The 16,653-nt window shown below is 44.7% G+C and overlaps 1 protein-coding gene across 2 annotated transcripts in view; it reads right to left on the reverse strand.

The window, feature by feature from the left end:
• Kif6 (kinesin family member 6) overlaps positions 1–10,375 on the reverse strand; it is a 303,195-nt gene extending 292,820 nt beyond the window's left edge. For both annotated transcript variants that reach the window (XM_087897899.1, XM_087897898.1), the window contains exons 1-3: positions 10,220–10,375; positions 4,095–4,204; positions 147–221 (exon numbers count right to left, since the gene is read on the reverse strand). In XM_087897899.1, the coding sequence (XP_087754025.1) occupies positions 147–221; positions 4,095–4,204; positions 10,220–10,285 (251 nt within the window). In that variant the 5' untranslated portion in view covers positions 10,286–10,375. The remainder of the gene's footprint in view (positions 1–146; positions 222–4,094; positions 4,205–10,219) is intronic.
• Positions 10,376–16,653: the final 6,278 nt, after the last annotated feature.

A 16,653-nucleotide genomic window follows, 5' to 3' on the forward strand; every position in this document is an offset into this window, starting at 1 on the left:
TGATAGGAATAATTAATGCTATCACTATTTCAAGCCCTGAAGTCAGAATTATGATTGATACATGCAAGCAAATTACCACAATTACCTGAGGACTGAAGCCAAGAAGAAAAGCCAGGAAACCACTAACAGAGTCTGGGAAATCTTACCTCTGGGCGACTGGTTTGGCAATGATTTCAAAAATGATCTCTTGCTTTGCATCTTGGTCAAAAATCCTTTGAAATCTGCAATGTGAAAATGATAATTATCTCAAAGCCGAGCCTTCAAACGCTATTGGATTAACGAATGTTGTTTTCATAAACACGTTTGTAAATGACCCTACGCTGACATCACCAGGCTTAGCTAACCTAACACAATGTTTGCCCTGTCATCCCCCCACACTGTGCCATTGTATTCTTGTTCAAAAATGGTGAGTAAACAATATGGCTTTGACAAAGATCTGCACAATTATTCCCCTCTGAAAAAAGTGTACCAGCTTTGAATCGCATAATAAACTGTGTGTTTTTAGCTCTCAAGAAGGACAGTGCAGCAGGCTTTCTCGGACCACCAGCCCCTTAATCATGAGATGCTCTGCCTTAGTTTATGCTTGCTTCTAGCTCACTCTTACAACTTTGATTTAACCTGCTTCTCATCATCTGTGTTTTGCCTTGGGACTTTTTAGCTTTTCATTCTCTATGTCCTACTTTTCTGCTTCTTTCGTGCCAGGTCATCTGGCTGGCCCTGGGTTTCTCCCTCTCTTTCTCCCTTCAGCCTGCATTTGAAATGAGCAAATGGTGACCGATACACTGACAGTCTAAGGCAGTGTTCTCAACCTTCCTAACACTGCCACCCCTTAAACACGCTGCTGTGACCCCAACCGTAAAATGATTTTGTTGCTACTTTATAACTGTAATTTTGCTACAGTTAGGAATCATAACATAAATATATGTGTTTTCCAATGGTCTTAGGTGACCTCTGTGAAAGGGTCATTCAACCCCACGAGGTCATGATCCACACGCTGACTTGGGAGGCGACAGCAGATATGAGGTGTTGGTGTACCTGGATCAGCCCTTGGCACCATACAGGTAAACCACCGTCTTCGACCTGAACACCAGCATGGCACAGGCTTTCACAGAACGCACGGCCACCATGCACGAGTGTGGTCTAAGGAGCACGGTTGACTCGAGCTGTGCTGATGGGGGACTACAGACTTCCAGCAGGGTCTATGGGACGCTGCCTAGGAATGGGGCCTGGTGGCTTCTTTCTCCTGGTTGCTGGTGACCTTGAGGCAATAGCACACTCCCCACACCACTTCCCCACTCCCCACCAGGAATTACATCTATTGCTGCAACATCAAAAGGTGCCAGGAGCTTTCGGGAGGGCACTGAGTCACCCACAGAATACATTCTGAAAGTTAATATGATCAGCTTATCTACCGGCTTATCTATTTCACAAATATCCATTAAGTGCTTCCCACATGTTAGGCACTCTACCAATGTTGTAATTAGACTGAAATATAATTTTAGAACAATACCCATAAAGTATACAGAATTCCTTGTGCGGGCATGATATCCTCTGGTTAGAGAGATGGCTTGGTCATTACGGTTACGAGGCTGAGAGCACTTATTCTTACAGGGAACCCAAGTTCAGCTTCCAGCACCACAGAGGGTAGCTTACGCCAGGGAACCCAGCGCCCTCTTCCAGCCTTCATGGGCACCTGCACATACATACACATATACCTAATTTTTTAAAAAAAAATTTAAAGGACATTTACACCCATCAAATCATTCTAAAATGTTATCTTCTGATCTTTAAGAGAATTGTGGAACAAGAAACAATCGAGATATTTCTATTATCTCCCTCCTTCAGAATGAAGACTTCAGGATCAAAGTTTACAGTTAACTGGTAATTGCATATTGAGCATCAAATACCACCATCTCCAAAAATTCCATTTTCACAACAGAGCTATGTTACAATCTGGGAAGCAACTTGGACCAGATGGCTTCTGAAGAACAGGAGAGAATCCCAGAATTCAGAAAAGCTGTACGAAGTTCAGTCCAATCTCTTATGGATATAAAAAGGTCCCCATGCCCATCAATAACATGCTGAGAAAGAACATGGGATTCTCAATGACCAACATGTCCTTTCATTCAGTGAGGATGTTGTGTGGGCTTTCTCTACAGCCCATTTCAACTGCACACAGACTAGTCTTTCCATTTGAAGCCTTTATTGAAATCTTCCTCACCCCACAAGATGACAGCTCCATCCTTCTAAAAGTTCAGTCTCAAACTCTCTAGCTTCCTTGACCCCGCTCTTTCTGTTTAACTGTATAATGAGTTCACTGGCAGACACTGGCAACTCCGACCTCCAAATGTCCAGAATCCAATTAGAGGCAAGCCTCGACATCCTCAGACCCAAATCTGCAATTGTGCGTAGCTCTTACATCATATAACAGCATTTGCACAGAGTTCATGTACCTCTCTCCATATTCCCTGCAGACTGCTCATGACACTCACTACAGTGCAAATGCCAGGTGACTAGCTGTGTACACTACTGTTTGTGGAGGGTGGACAGAAGACTCTGTGTGCTCAGTACTTAATCCTCTTCAGTACCTAGGCTGGTCAGATCCCCGGACTTCTCTCAGCACCGCACTTCCCACCAAGGATGGGACACCACAGCTGCTTCACTCATCTTCCATGCCCTGTTACAGGACGTGCTGTGTAGGTCAGCGAGTGCCATCCTACTGCAAGGTCAGCAAGGACCATCCTACGGCGACCAGGGTGTGGTGACTCCATCCTCCTCAGCATCACCCTCTTCCTGCCCACGCCACTTGAGGTGACAGCTCCAGTCACTTATAAGGTCCTATATAATTTGGCTTCTCCCTGCCCTTTGAGCTTCCTTCTTCCCATCTGTCCCTTGCTTGCTCTGTAAGCCTCATGGTCCCCTTCCCTTCCGCAAACACTCATGCACTCTTCCAGCTTAGGACTTTGTTCTTCCTGCTCCCGTGCCATGGACCTCTCATCTCTCAGGCTGGCAGTGAAGAATGCCCAAGGTGGATGGCAGGGACAGTCACATGAACCATATGGTTAAGCACTGCCCAAGAGAAATACAGAACCATCCATATATGTTATTTAAAGTGTTCCAACTGCAGTTTTTTAAAAAAAGAGAAATAAGAAAAGAAGAATCCTGGAAAATTAAATATAATAATGCATTTAACCCAATAGATCCAAATTTTTGTCACTATGATATAGGATCAATATGAAAAGGTTCCTAAGATATTTTATATTCTCTGTATTTTTTCACATTGAATCTTCCAAATAAACGAATACCTCACAGAGTACCTCCTTTCAGGATAGACATGATTCTAATGGATGCTCCACAGGACATCACAGGTATTGAATATGGACATGTGCACCTCAGACCTGTGTACCATTTATATTACAAACAAAGCCAACCTAAGAAACACACGGACTAGACCACAACATCTCCCCTGTAATGACTTCATGCAGCTCCATAACGAGCAAAGCAGGAAAATCCTAACACTACAGTGAAATCTGAGGCTGTAATCATGTCACTACTTTATTATCTACGTGTGTGTGCTCATATGTGTGCACACTTGTGTAAGGTGAGGTGCACGTGCTCACAATATATGTGTGGAGGTCGGAGGACAAGTTCACACGTCCATACTCAGGGTACATTCCAACTGCTGTTTGTGAATCGAGTTCTCACTGGCCTGCAACTTTGCCCAGCGCACATTTGTGGCATATAGGGCTCCACCTCTCTCTGCCACCCATCTTGCCCTGACTGGAATCCTAGGGGTGCAAAACTCTGCCCAGCTTTCACATGGGATCTAGGGATATGAACTCAGGTCCTTGGGCTGGGAAAGCAAGCACTTTATGGACAGAGCCATCTCTCCATCCCTGAAATAAAATCTCAAACACAGAAACCTACCTTTTAATTTTGGGCACAGTAATTAATTTGAGTTCTATATGCCAGATGAGATGGCCATATCACACTTGCCACAGAAACAGGGCTGATGATTTTGGCAACAGAAACTGACACAGGACAAGAATTTGCCCAGTAACGAAACAGAAACAAAGAGGAGGAACAAGGCTTACTTAAACTTGTAGCTTTCCCGCTTGTTGTTCACAAATCCATCAGCCAGATCTCGCGGTAAAAGAATTTCCAAGCTCGGTGTTGATTTCTCATCTTCATCTATAGAATAAATCTGCAAACACAAGAACAATAGGTGGCTATAAATGGTAAAATTCCAGCATGACCTCTGACCTGAATATGATTAGCATTGTAATGGTACAAAACTGTGCTTTCGTGACAAGATATCATAGCACAGTGTAATGTGTAAATTTTTCTTTGAACTGTTAGTGGGTTCAAACAAATACATAGAAAAAAACAAGAGTTAAAACCTAAAGTGATGCTTACATTAGTGACTTTCTGTGACTGTGATAAAACGCCATGACCAAAGCAACATATGCAGGGCAGAGTTTACAAGTTTTGGCTTGTGGACCCTGTGGGAGAGTCTATAAAGGCAGGGGAAGGCATGCCAGCAGGAGCCACAGGAAGCCAAGAGACCACATCTTCAAACACAAACACGAGACAAATAGAATGAACTGGGAGCAGGTGAGGCTCTAAGTCCACAAAGTCCATCCCTGTGATATAAGCCCTCCAGTTTCTGAAGGTGACATCACTTCCTCAAACAGTGCCACCAGCAAGGAGAAAGCCTTCAACTATCTGAGTCTATGGGGGACATCCTCATTCAAACCACCACCACGTTGTTTCAAGGTTCTGATCACTTTTGGATGATGTAATATCCAAATCTGATTTGTAAATACATCCCTGTTGTTGAGGAAACCCTTGAAATCCTTATGCTAGATACTGCTTCCCCATTCTAGGGAAGAAGTTCGCATTCTTGCTACAGTCCAGAAGCATTTCTGAGCACGTGCGAACCGGACATAGTCATGACAGTGATGTCTGAACTTTGTCAGAGGGTAAACAGGGGTATCCAATTTTGAGTTATATCCCCCAAAATCCCAAGTTGCAGGAGTTTTGATGAGTTGTGTGGTTTGAAAAGATGTGTGTGCATGTCTTTGACGTCTGCGGTTTGGAAGGATGCGGGTGCATGCCTTTGACATCTGCGGTTTGGAAGGATGTGTGTGCATGTCTTTGACGTCTGCGGTTTGGAAGGATGCGTGTGCATGTCTTTGACATCTGCGGTTTGGAAGGATGCGTGTGCATGTCTTTGACATCTTGTGTTTCCATCACAGCACAGACACTACTTACTAAGTGACCTGGGAGAAATCACTTCCACTTTCCAAGCTGAGGTGGAAATAGAGCCCTAAAACCCTGACAATGGTACCATTTTCTAATTCCTTACTCTTTTATTTCTTAGCCAGGAAAATCAACACCCTGCGATTTAACGTCTACATGCTGAACCCAATCACCAGGTGTGAGCCCAGTCGCTGCTCTCAGAATCAAAGGCCCTTCTATATAAAGTGTGGGAGCAAAGCCTCCAGGCTCCCTGCAGAGTGCTTGGGGGCGGAGTGATGACGCAATGCAAATGGAAGTATTTTGTAACGCACCATAAAAAGAAGATTTAAAAAAGACTTCTTGTCTTTCACCAGGAAATAAACTACTTTCTTACAAGCAGAACTTCCTGTTTAAGGAAGACTCATTTAGAAGCATGATTAGAGGGTAAGAGTCACATTCTTACCCAAGGAAAACCTAAGTTTACAGAAAGTATGAATAATGTCCAAAGCAGATTCTCTTTTAAATTTGAGACAGGGTCTCACCACTATGTAACCCTGACTGGCTTGAATCTTACTATGTTGACCCAGCTGGCAGAGATCCATCTATTGCTGCCATCAAATCCAAGTGCTGGGATTAAAGGCATGAGCCACCAGGCCTGGCCTAAGCAGATTCTTACTGAAACATCTTACTTAAAAAACATGAAAAGTTCAGATCAAAAGGCCATGCTGTAAAATAAAATTTCTGAAAGCAGAGAGGAAGGGGGGCATTTGAAGATTAAAGGTTTTTGACTAGATTTTTTTTTCTCCCAAGAGACATTCAAAAACTCTGCTAGAATAGAACCTAACACAACCAGAAATAAATAAATAAATAAGCAAACCAAAATGTCAATGAAATGATTCCTAATGATACTCTGTTATACTTCTAGAGCAGAACTAGCATAATCATCAGAGAGTCTTCATCCAGCAACTGATGGGAGCAGATGCAGAGACCCAGAGCCAAACGAATGCAGAGCTCAGAGAATCCTGTGGAGGAGGAGGAAGAAAGATCGTAGGAGCTGGAGAGGTGAAGGAGGCCACAAGAACACTGCCTGCAGAACAACCAACCTGGGCACCTGTATGGGTCTGATGTAGGCTTTCTGCATATATGTTACAGATGTGTGTCTTGGTGTTCTTGTAGGACTCCTAACAGGGGGAACAGGGGCTGTCTCTGACTCTTTTGCCTCATTTTGGGACCCCTTTTTTCCAACTGGTTGCTTCATTCATCCTTGATACGAGGAGAGGTGCCTAGTCTTATTGTAATTTGTTATGCCATGTTTGGTTGATATCTCTGAGAGGTCTGACATCTGAAGGGAAACAGGAGTGGAGAAGAGGAGGTGGGAGGAAGGAAGAAGGGGAAACTTGGTCAGGATGTAATATATTTGAGAAGAATTTTAAAGTCTATTCTGTCGGGTAGGACACCACTATTGATGGTCCGTGAAAGAAGTGTACACGGCACAAAATACACAAAACCCAGGTGACACACTTAAAAATGCTGGACCTGGGGTGGAAGCCAGAGCGCTTGCTATTCTCTCAAAGGACACCTGTTTGGTTCCCAGCACCCTCAGACACCAGTCGGGGATCTGCTGCTCCCTCTGGCCTCTGAGGGCATCTGCACTCACTTGCATACACACACTCATATATAATTTAAAGAAAACTTTTACAAACAATTGGTATCTCTGTATGCTCAGTAACCAGAGGAGGAGGGACTGGGGTAGCAAATGAATTCCCACCACTGTGCTTAAGACATTCTTCAAAGCATTGGGAAATCCCTTAGAGGTAGGAGGTGGCACAGTGTAGGTGCTTCCTGAGCATCCAGACGGCCCTGAGTAAAAACTTTGGATGCCACCACCAAAGAGAAGGAAGAAAAGTCCTTTGAACAAGAAATGTTAGTCTAATGGAGTGGTTTTCACCCTTTATGTGTGTTTCTCTCTGTGTGTGTGTGTGTGTGTGTGTGTGTGTGTGTGTGCGCGCGCGCGCTCGCGCATGTCCATGCATGCATGCTCATGTTGATTTTGAGATAGGGTCTCAGTGTAAAGTCCTGACTATCCTGGAACTCACTATTTAGACCTGATGGCACTTGAACTCACAGAGATAACCTGCCTCTGTCTCTACTCCCTACTACTGGAATTCTAAGGTGTGTGCCACCTCACCCAGATGCTGTTTTTTTTATTTTGTTTTGTTTTTTAAAGACCAACAACAAAAACCCAGGGTCTCATACATCAGTAGGCAAAACTCTGGAGTTGCCAGATCTCACTTTGGGGCCCAGGTTGACCTCAAACTCACATCAATCCTTCTGGTTCAGCACCCCTATCACCCAGCCACCACCGAGTGCTGGATTGACAGGTATGTGCCACCAGGTCTGGCCTAGTCTATGAATGATATGATTTGATTTTCTTCTGGATCGAGGAGTTAGACAGATGAAGCCTTGGAACTGCTCTTGGTTGTGCATTCAGTCAGAGGGGCAGCCATGAAGTTTATAGGGCAAGATGAACCGGGCTACTGTGAGGTTTCTGAAGGATGGGGGCGGGGGGCAGGGGACACTAACTAGCTACATGTCAATTCCTGTTCTCCTCTGGTTTTGCTTGTAGCACAATGAGCTCCTAGGACAGAATCTGATAACATGAAAACACGGAAGCATGTCTGAGCTTACTTCCTGAAGGACCACACAACCTACTCTATGTGCTCATCAAGAACGCGGCAAAGAACAATCAGGCTGGCCTCGAAACCAAGGGATGTTCCTGCCTCTCCACCCATCCAGTGCTAGGATTACACGTGTGCACCAACCAAATGTTCTTATCGTTCCCATGAATAGACCTGTATTTTTGTTTAACGATACTCGGGATGACAATAAGTGCCTACACCTCACCACAGTGCTTTAGGGCTGACCAATACAGCTCTCTTTGAGACAGGGTCAGGATAAACTGTCCAAGTTGGCCTTGAATGTTTCAGCCTCGTCCCAGTCTCCAGGGAAGGTGGGAGACAGAGCTGTGCCACCAGGCAGAGCTTTGAATTTGTGTTTCTTGTCCCAGTTTCTCGAATTTGAAGTGGAAGAAAGGACCGAACACAATTCTAAAGGATATCTAGTCTCCATTTGCCTTAGAAAAAAATCAACATTCAAAGAAAAAGCCTATAATGGTGACCCACACCTATAATCCCAGTAGTCAAGAGGTAGAGACAGGGGTATTGGGAGTTCAGTGCCTCAAGAGCTCCCCAGTTTCAACCCTGCCCACCTTACCGTAGCTGAACTTCTCTCTGACTGCCAAGCAAGCACAAAGTCTAAGAATCTCACATATGCTTTAAAAAGTCTCTGTGTGGGTAACTGCAAGGAGAGGCAGGAGCAACGATGCCCAACGTTCTCTCCCTACTGTTTCATTTCTTTAAACAAACACGACTAATACTGCGGCTTACTGTTTCATTTCTTTAAACAAACACGACTAATACTGCGGCTGGAGAGATGGCTCAGCGGTGAAGAGCACTGGCTGCTCCTCCAGAGGACCTGGGTTCAGTTCCTAGCAACCACATGGGGGATCACAGCCATCTGATGTTCTCCGGCCTCTGCAGGCACTGCATGCATGTGCTACACATATGCTCATGTAAGCAAAACACTTGCATAAATAAAACAGAAATAAATAAAAATTTTAAGATGATTCTTCTCTATGGTCTTTTCTCACAGCTTCTCCTGAATGTTTTTCATGGGATAAAGGCTACTGATCATGATGGCAGAGACATTATGATCTCCTTGTTTTAAGGACATAAATTACCAGAGGCCAATGCTAAATTATAAGATGTCATAATGTTATATATTTGCATACACATAACACTGAAAAAGAATAGAAATAAAACATTTTAATTATATATTTATTCCAGGCATTCAAAAATATGAGCCAATTGCCTCAATACTAACTTTGGAAGTCAGAAAAAAAAAATTTTTTTTTTTGGTTTTTGTGTTGGTTTGTTTGTCTGTAAAGGAAATGTAAGTTTCAAAATCCTTAATTAAAATTAAACTCAGTGACTTGCACGGCCCATGCCTTTAATTTCATTATTTAGGAATCAGAGACAGGTGGGTTTCTGTGAGTTCCTAGTCTACATACTGAGTTCAGACAAAGAACAAATTACATTAAAATTAAACAAAATTCAGTTCCTGCGACTCAGCAGCTGGGTGTCCTGGCCACTTTACTTAACCCATTACACAGTGTCCTCGTGTGTATAATGAGGACAACGACAATAGTTCCAGCAGAGGATCAAGGATAAACCAGAAAAGGGACCTGGCAGGTGGTGCTTTCTCCAAACACAGCCAAGGCCGGCCGTGCCCACCCAGGAGGCAGAGAGGGTAGTCTGTCTTCACAACCTTTGAAAACTTCTAGATTTAGCCCACACCTCGGTTAAGGCTTTCTGGAGACGGGGGTGGGGTAGTAGTTTGGGACGCACAGCACATCTACTATGAATGCATGCCAGAAAAAAAAAAAATCCGTGGGCGTCTCAGAAGCGAAGCAGTTAGATAAGAAATCATGCAGGCTGTAGTATGCAATAAGTAAATAAATAAATAAATAAATAAATAAATAAATAAATAAATAAATAAATAAAAGGCACTTGTCCATGCTTGTCTATAATTGTATAAATCCGCTTACGAGCGTGCATTATAATACTTGCACACCGGTTGCCCCATCAGACCCAGCTCCAAGCTGTGTGTGGAGGGGCGGGAGGCAATGGCCCAGAAGAGTGCAGGAAGTGCCTGCCCCTGTGTGAATGGGACCCAGCGCAGGTGAATGTGCAAATAGGGACACGTGCATGCGTGTGTACCCCAGTGCCAGGCATGGGGCTGAGGCTGTGGGCGGGCCCTGTCCACCCTCGGGGCTGTAGTCTGTGTGGCCGTTCCGCGCCCCGCCCCCTCCACAGCGCTGGGCCCCCACGCGCCCCATTTCCGACCCCGCGGCCCGTACCCCTTGCTGCTGCTTCCGCTCGGGGGGCTTCACTCTAGCGAAAATCTGGATCGTCTGCTTCATCATCACCAACAGAAACGCCGCACTGACCCTTGACCTTTCCAAGTTAGGCCTACCCAAAACTTCCTACTCCCACCTCGTACTGAGACCCGCTGCCCTAGCAACAGTAACCAAGGATGCTACCCAAGAAGCACTGCGGCCAGCGGGATCCCGCCTCCTCTACCCTAATTGGTCATGAGCTAAGAGGCAGGATTAGGGGCGGGACGGGGGGGGGGATATGTGCTGCGCATGTGTGTGGGAGATGCTCTTGGGACTTGGGTCAAAGAGTTTTCGACCCCCTAGTCTGGCCCCTTTCCTAATAGCTTCTTCCTCATTCCTTAACTCCTTTAAGTCTCTCTGAAGTCAGCCTGCCGTTTATCACGCACTGAAGAAAAGGCCTTTTTTGGTTGCAACTCCCAAGCTGCTCTAATTCACTTGGAAATCATTGTGCGACAAAGCAGGTTCTCAACAGAAAATCACAACCCAAGGGGAAGGGCGGAGCCGAGTTCCCTGTGAAGAGAAGGCTTCCCATGTGAACCTTCTGGAAATGATAAGCTCCTGGAAGACACCCTCTGAAAACTTGTCCAAACTCCACTCACCAGGAAAATGCAAATTAAAACCAAGCTGCAACGGGCTTAGATAGATGTCCCTGTGTTACCAGGTGCCAAGGAAGATGGAGAGATTAATCGGTGGCTCCCTGAGAAGATGGGTACTGTAGAATGGTGCAGTCACGCTGAAAAAGAAAGTTTGCCCGTTTTTGTTGACGTTTTACACAGGATCTCACTGTGCAACCTATAATGGCCTCCACCTCACCATTTTTTCCCCTCAGAAGCCCAAGTTCTGAGTGCACCTCCATTTCCACCTTCCATTTGTGTGGTTTTTGTTTTCCCAGAAAACGGAAGGTGCAGCTATTTTGAGACCCACCAGCTGCACTTTGGGAATATTTATCTTAGAGGAATGAAAACTGTGTTCACAAGAAAATCTGTGTGCATTTGCTGAATTGGTAATAGACCAATAGACATCTGCAGGCAAGGCAGACGTCCTGTGGCTGGTGAGCAGTTAGGCAAACTTAGAATACCGTCTTCAAAGGAATGAACCATTCCTTTGTAACATATGTAACAACCTGAATGAACCCCCTGAATTAAAAAAAAAAAAAACAAGTTAAATACTGTACATGAGTTCCTTTATATAATATTCTTGAAATGACAAAATTCCAGAGATGGGGCCATTAGATGTGACAGGGATGCCGAGAAGACAAGAGAAGAGAATAAACATATAGAAAGCCTGTCAGTCAAGTGAGAATGAACCAAGTTGATGATGTTCTCAGGGTGGGTGTTCTGGTCTCGGTGTTGAGCTATATGGTTCTACAAGACGTTTCTGCTGTAGGAAACTGGGATACGGGCGGGATACGGGCACACAATTATCTCTACTATGTTCACAAGTGTGAATCTACAATTCCAAAATAAATAGCTTTTAAAATCACATTCTTGAGCAAATGAATAAATAGGCCAACCATAGGTTGAGAACTTTTATTTTCAAAACATAGCTAGCTAATAAACGATGCCTACAATACATTTTTACATTCACTTTCAAATCCAATCATAGACAGCAAATAACTCAGTCAGAGAGCATAGTTCAGTGACAGAGAACTTGCATAGCATGTGAAAGGTTGTGGGTTCAAGTCCCAGCATCCCAAGGAAAAAAATAATCCAATTTGGGGTTCTGGAAAGAAGACTCAGTGGTTAAGATCGATGCTACCAGCTCCCAAGGACTGGAGTTTGATTCCCAACACCCATGTCTGATAGTTCACAACTACCTGTAACGCTGGCTCCCTAGAATCTGGCGCCCTCTTCTGACCTCTGTAGGTACTCTCACATACAAGCGCATACACATAAATAAATAGATCTTTTTTAATTCAAAGTTTAAAAAGGTGGCACAAACATTTGAGGAAACAATTCATTTATGAAAAAGATTATGTGGCTGTTAAATAAATACATAGAAAGGATAGTGGATGTTATTAAAGTCACAATGGTATACCACTGTACGCCTCTTACATGGATAAGGAAAGGATGTTGACAGTACCAAGTGTTGGCAGAAATCCAGAGTATCTAGAACTTCCAAGCTCGGCAGTAAGACAAGAAGATGTACACATCACTTTCAAAAGCAGACTTAGAGTTTCTAATAAAGTTAAGCTTACCTGTGTCATATGGTCCAAAACAAAAGCACAGACATCTAGACAGAAGTGTTCAGGGCAACTTCATTCGTAATTGCCAAAACCTGGAAACAAAATCATTGGGCCAACAGATAAACAGCTAGTGCAATCCAAACAGTGAAAGAGTGGGCTATAAGTCCTGTAACATGGCTAAGTCTTCAATTGGTTATGCCCAGTGAAGAGTGTCAGCACCCTTAGTTACGAGCAATCTAATTTCATTCATATGATATCTTAGATAAAGGAAAACGTTAGAACACAAAACAGGTGAATAGCTTTCAAAGGCTGGGATAGGATGTGGAATTGACTGCAAAGGAGCATGGGGGGCCCTGGGGTGCAGGAATAGAAAACACCTTTGCATGTGTCTATGAGGGGTTCTGCAAGGTTTAGTTGAAGATCTCTCTGAATGCAGGCAGCACGATCCCTTAGACAGTGATCAGATCCCAGACTGAAAGGAAATGAAGAAGGAACCGAGCTGAAAGTTAGCGTTCGCTTGGTCTTCTTCCTGATCTTCTGAAATGTGAGCAATCAGCCTCACCTCTTCTGCCACCACAGTTAGGACCTGTTCCCATAGCTGAGCCTTTACCACCATGATGGACTCAAACCATGCACCTAAATAAAGTGTTCTGCAAGCTGATTCTTGCCAAGTATTTGGTCAAGGCACAAGAAAAGTGATGAATAAAACCTGCATGTGTGCATATGTGTGTGCATGTATGTGTGTGTATGTAAATGCATGTGAAAACCATGTGGCAACCTTGACTATTATTCCTCAGGTGCCAATCACCTTGGCTTTTGAGACAGAGTCTCTCACTGGCCTAGAAATTAACAAGTAGCCTAGGATGGCTGGCCAGTGAGTCCCAGACTCCCGCAGACCTCAGCCTCCCCTGCTTTGGGATTATAAGCACATGCTACCACCCCAAACCTTTTCTTCTGTATGTTCTGGGGCTAGAACTCAGGACCTAACGCATGTGCAGCCACCACTTTACCAACTAAACTATGTCCTAGTCCTGCGAATACGGTCTTCTAAAGAGTCATTCAACTGCTCATAGGGCACACACAGAGATTGCAAGCTCTGCCCCTCCTGGGGCCATACTTGGGATGGATAGACTTTAAGTAGGCAGATAAAGACAGAAGGCATGTGTTGGAACCCAGAAACTAGAGCATCTCTAGCTAAAAGCATTTACAGTCCAGATGGTTAATACACAATGTTGCCTGAAGACACCCTATGCATGGCCAGCAGTTCAGACCTGTTCCCGTTTAGGGCATAAGTGACTTGCGGGCCTTGCCTCGGACCACGTTCCTTTAATCCCCAGCAGATGGTCATAATGGGCACACACGGGGTTTTGTGATTAAATCTCCTAATTCCTTGTCTTTCCCCCCAACTGAATTTCTACTCAGTATTCGTATTTGTACCTTGCCTTGTTTAGATGTAGTTGAAATGCTATTTAAATTTTAAAGGACCCTTGAGTTCTGTAGTTGCCCACATCACAGATGGCTGCACCAAGCCAATGAACTGGGCTTCTCTGCCCTAAAATGTGTAAGAATTAAGCTGAGTCTGCAGCAAATTAGTGCGTAGGCAAGCTGGCTGGGCTCTATCTGCCGCTGGTCTTGCTTTGTTTTCTAGAAGTTTCAGCTCTGGTGCTGGTTCCAGCTAGCTCTGGGAACCACTGGTTCTCCCGTTGTAAAACGCATCTCTTTAGTTTACATATCTCAGGAGACACCAGTTTAAAAAAAAATGTAGGCTAGTAATTTTGACATAGACTATGTACAGACAGTTACCAAATTGCATTAAACTTTCTCCCCTCTTAATTTCAGTTTATGGCTTGAGAATTTCATACAGGCATTTATTGTATTTTGATTAAATCTACCTCCTACTTTCTCCCCTCCAACTCTTCCCACACCCCTCACCTCTTTTCCCTCCCAACTTCATGTAATCTTTCTGTTTGTTTGTTTGTTGTTTTTAAAGCCACCAGGTCTTCTTAGTGGACCAAGTCTGTGCATGGGTGTAGGACCACCCCTAGAACACAGGCAGCCTGGCAGGGGCTGTCCCTCAGGAGAGCTGACTGTCCTGCCCACAGTAGCCATCGGTTGTCATTAGCTCCCCTGTTCACCACGGGATTTCTTAAGTCCCACGTCCCACCTCATGTTGGAATTTGGCTGACTTGACACAAGGAATGACACAAAACACTAGGGTTCTGGGCATGGCGGGGTCATTGCACACGTGACCTCACAGACGCTGGATGCTTCCCTTGTCTAGAAATCTCTTCATGACCACCCTACTGTTCACACCGTATCCGGTGAACACAGGGATGGTTTCTCTAGCCCTGTCCCCGTTCTCCTGTTCATAACCTCCTCCACAAAGCAAGGCCAACAATGAAAGTCTCCTGCCAATTAGTAGATAATACTTAGTAGTATTAATGAGACAGCAGTCATTCAACACGAATTGCCTTGCTAACTGTGACTAACTTAGACTAACAGGCACTGCACAGGCCATGAGTGCGCCGGATAAACCTTGGCAGGCAGGAAGGAAAGATGCAGAAGTCACAGCAGGTAGAGGAGGACACCTTCATTAGAAATCTCCTCAAAGTTCAGCTTCACCCATTCATCTTGTGGGTGGTCAGGAGGGACCCTTCCCATTCCCAGTCTCAATGGGGCTTTTGCCCATTGTTTCTAAGCGAATAGAAGATACACACAGCAATTTCTGGTACTCATTAAATGCTGAATAATAAACATGCTTTTATACTGCAGAGCAGGGGCACCACAAAATCTGTACTATATCATTTCAGCAAAGAAATTTCTTTTGAGAATGTGTTCAGCTAATTTAAAGCACAATTTCATTAACATAACCATATTTCCAAACACAGCAGAGTGAAATAATAAAACTTCACCCACAGTCTAGATTTATAGGGTGCTGTGGGAATCTTGGTGTTGGTACATATGTACAGACTTCCTTTGCCTATTGGTGGTGCACTGAAATCTTCACCGCCAGGCTGAATTCTCCCTCCCGCTGGTCCATCACCACAGTTTGTCTGATCCTCTTCCTGCAGGCCTCTTGGGGCTCCCCTGAGCGGCAACATCAAAGTCAGCACGGAGCTGGAAGCTGGTGGCCAGCCATATGGAATTACAGCCCGGGCTGTCCCCGGATTACAGAGTGTAGCACACGAACCAAATGACGGTGCCATGGCCCAGAGGGAAGCCTCCAGCTTTGAACGGAAAATGTGACTGTCTGTGTGTTTATACCAGGCTTCTCGTAAACATCCCGGATGCTCCACCAACAACCCATGGCAGCAAGGGTTGGGCCGAGTTGAAAATAACTCCACGACTCCTTTCTTCTAAGAAAACAACCCACCCTGGCCTACCTCCCCCTGGTTTTTATGTGTATGCTCCTCTGCATGGCTCAGTTAGGGTGGAAAACCGAAGCAGGAGAGAAAATGGTATCTAGTGGAGACTACCAAACATTTCATTATGGGCACCAAATCCAGCCAGTTTCAGCAAGCCAAGCTGTCGTCTCTGGAGTGTATGAAACACTGACTTTCCGAGAAGACACTGAACAGCTTCATAATCTGCCTTCTGGTGGGAGATGTCCTATTTTAGAATTGCAGTTTTCACTTACTGGTTCTTCCTCACAAAAAAACCAAAGAACTAGGGATCCGTCTTCCAGCACCCATGCTGGGGTGGGTCACTTCATGTGTCTTGTCTAGCAGTGTTTGTTCATTTCTTTTGCAAGCATGCATGCATCATTGTGGTGTGCGTGTGTGTGGTGTGGTATGTGTGTGGTAAGTGATGCGTGTGGTGTATGTGTGTGTATGCCTGTGTGTTACCACATGCATGTGGTTGCGCTTGTCTGTGCTTGCATGTGGAGGGCAGAAGTTAACTTTGGTTATCTACTATTGTTTTCCATCCTAATGTGTAAAGGTTCACTTATTGTTAGGTATTGGTGTGTGTGTGTGTGTGTGTGTGTGTGTGTGTACACGTCCATGCCTTGACCATGTATGTTCTAGTTCCCACAGAGGCCCGAGGAGGTTGTTGCATCCCCTGGAACTGAAGTTACGGTGGTCATGAACTACCTCAAATGGGCACTAATAACCAAACCAAACTCCCGCTTTCTGAAAGAGCTTTATGGCTTGTGACCGCTAAGTCATCTCTCCAGTCCTTCCACCTTCTTTTTTGAGACAGGGTTTCTCAG

This window comes from Myodes glareolus, chromosome 18, assembly GCF_982192425.1.
Source record: "Myodes glareolus chromosome 18, mMyoGla1.1, whole genome shotgun sequence".
Classification (NCBI taxonomy): Eukaryota; Metazoa; Chordata; class Mammalia; order Rodentia; family Cricetidae; genus Myodes; species Myodes glareolus.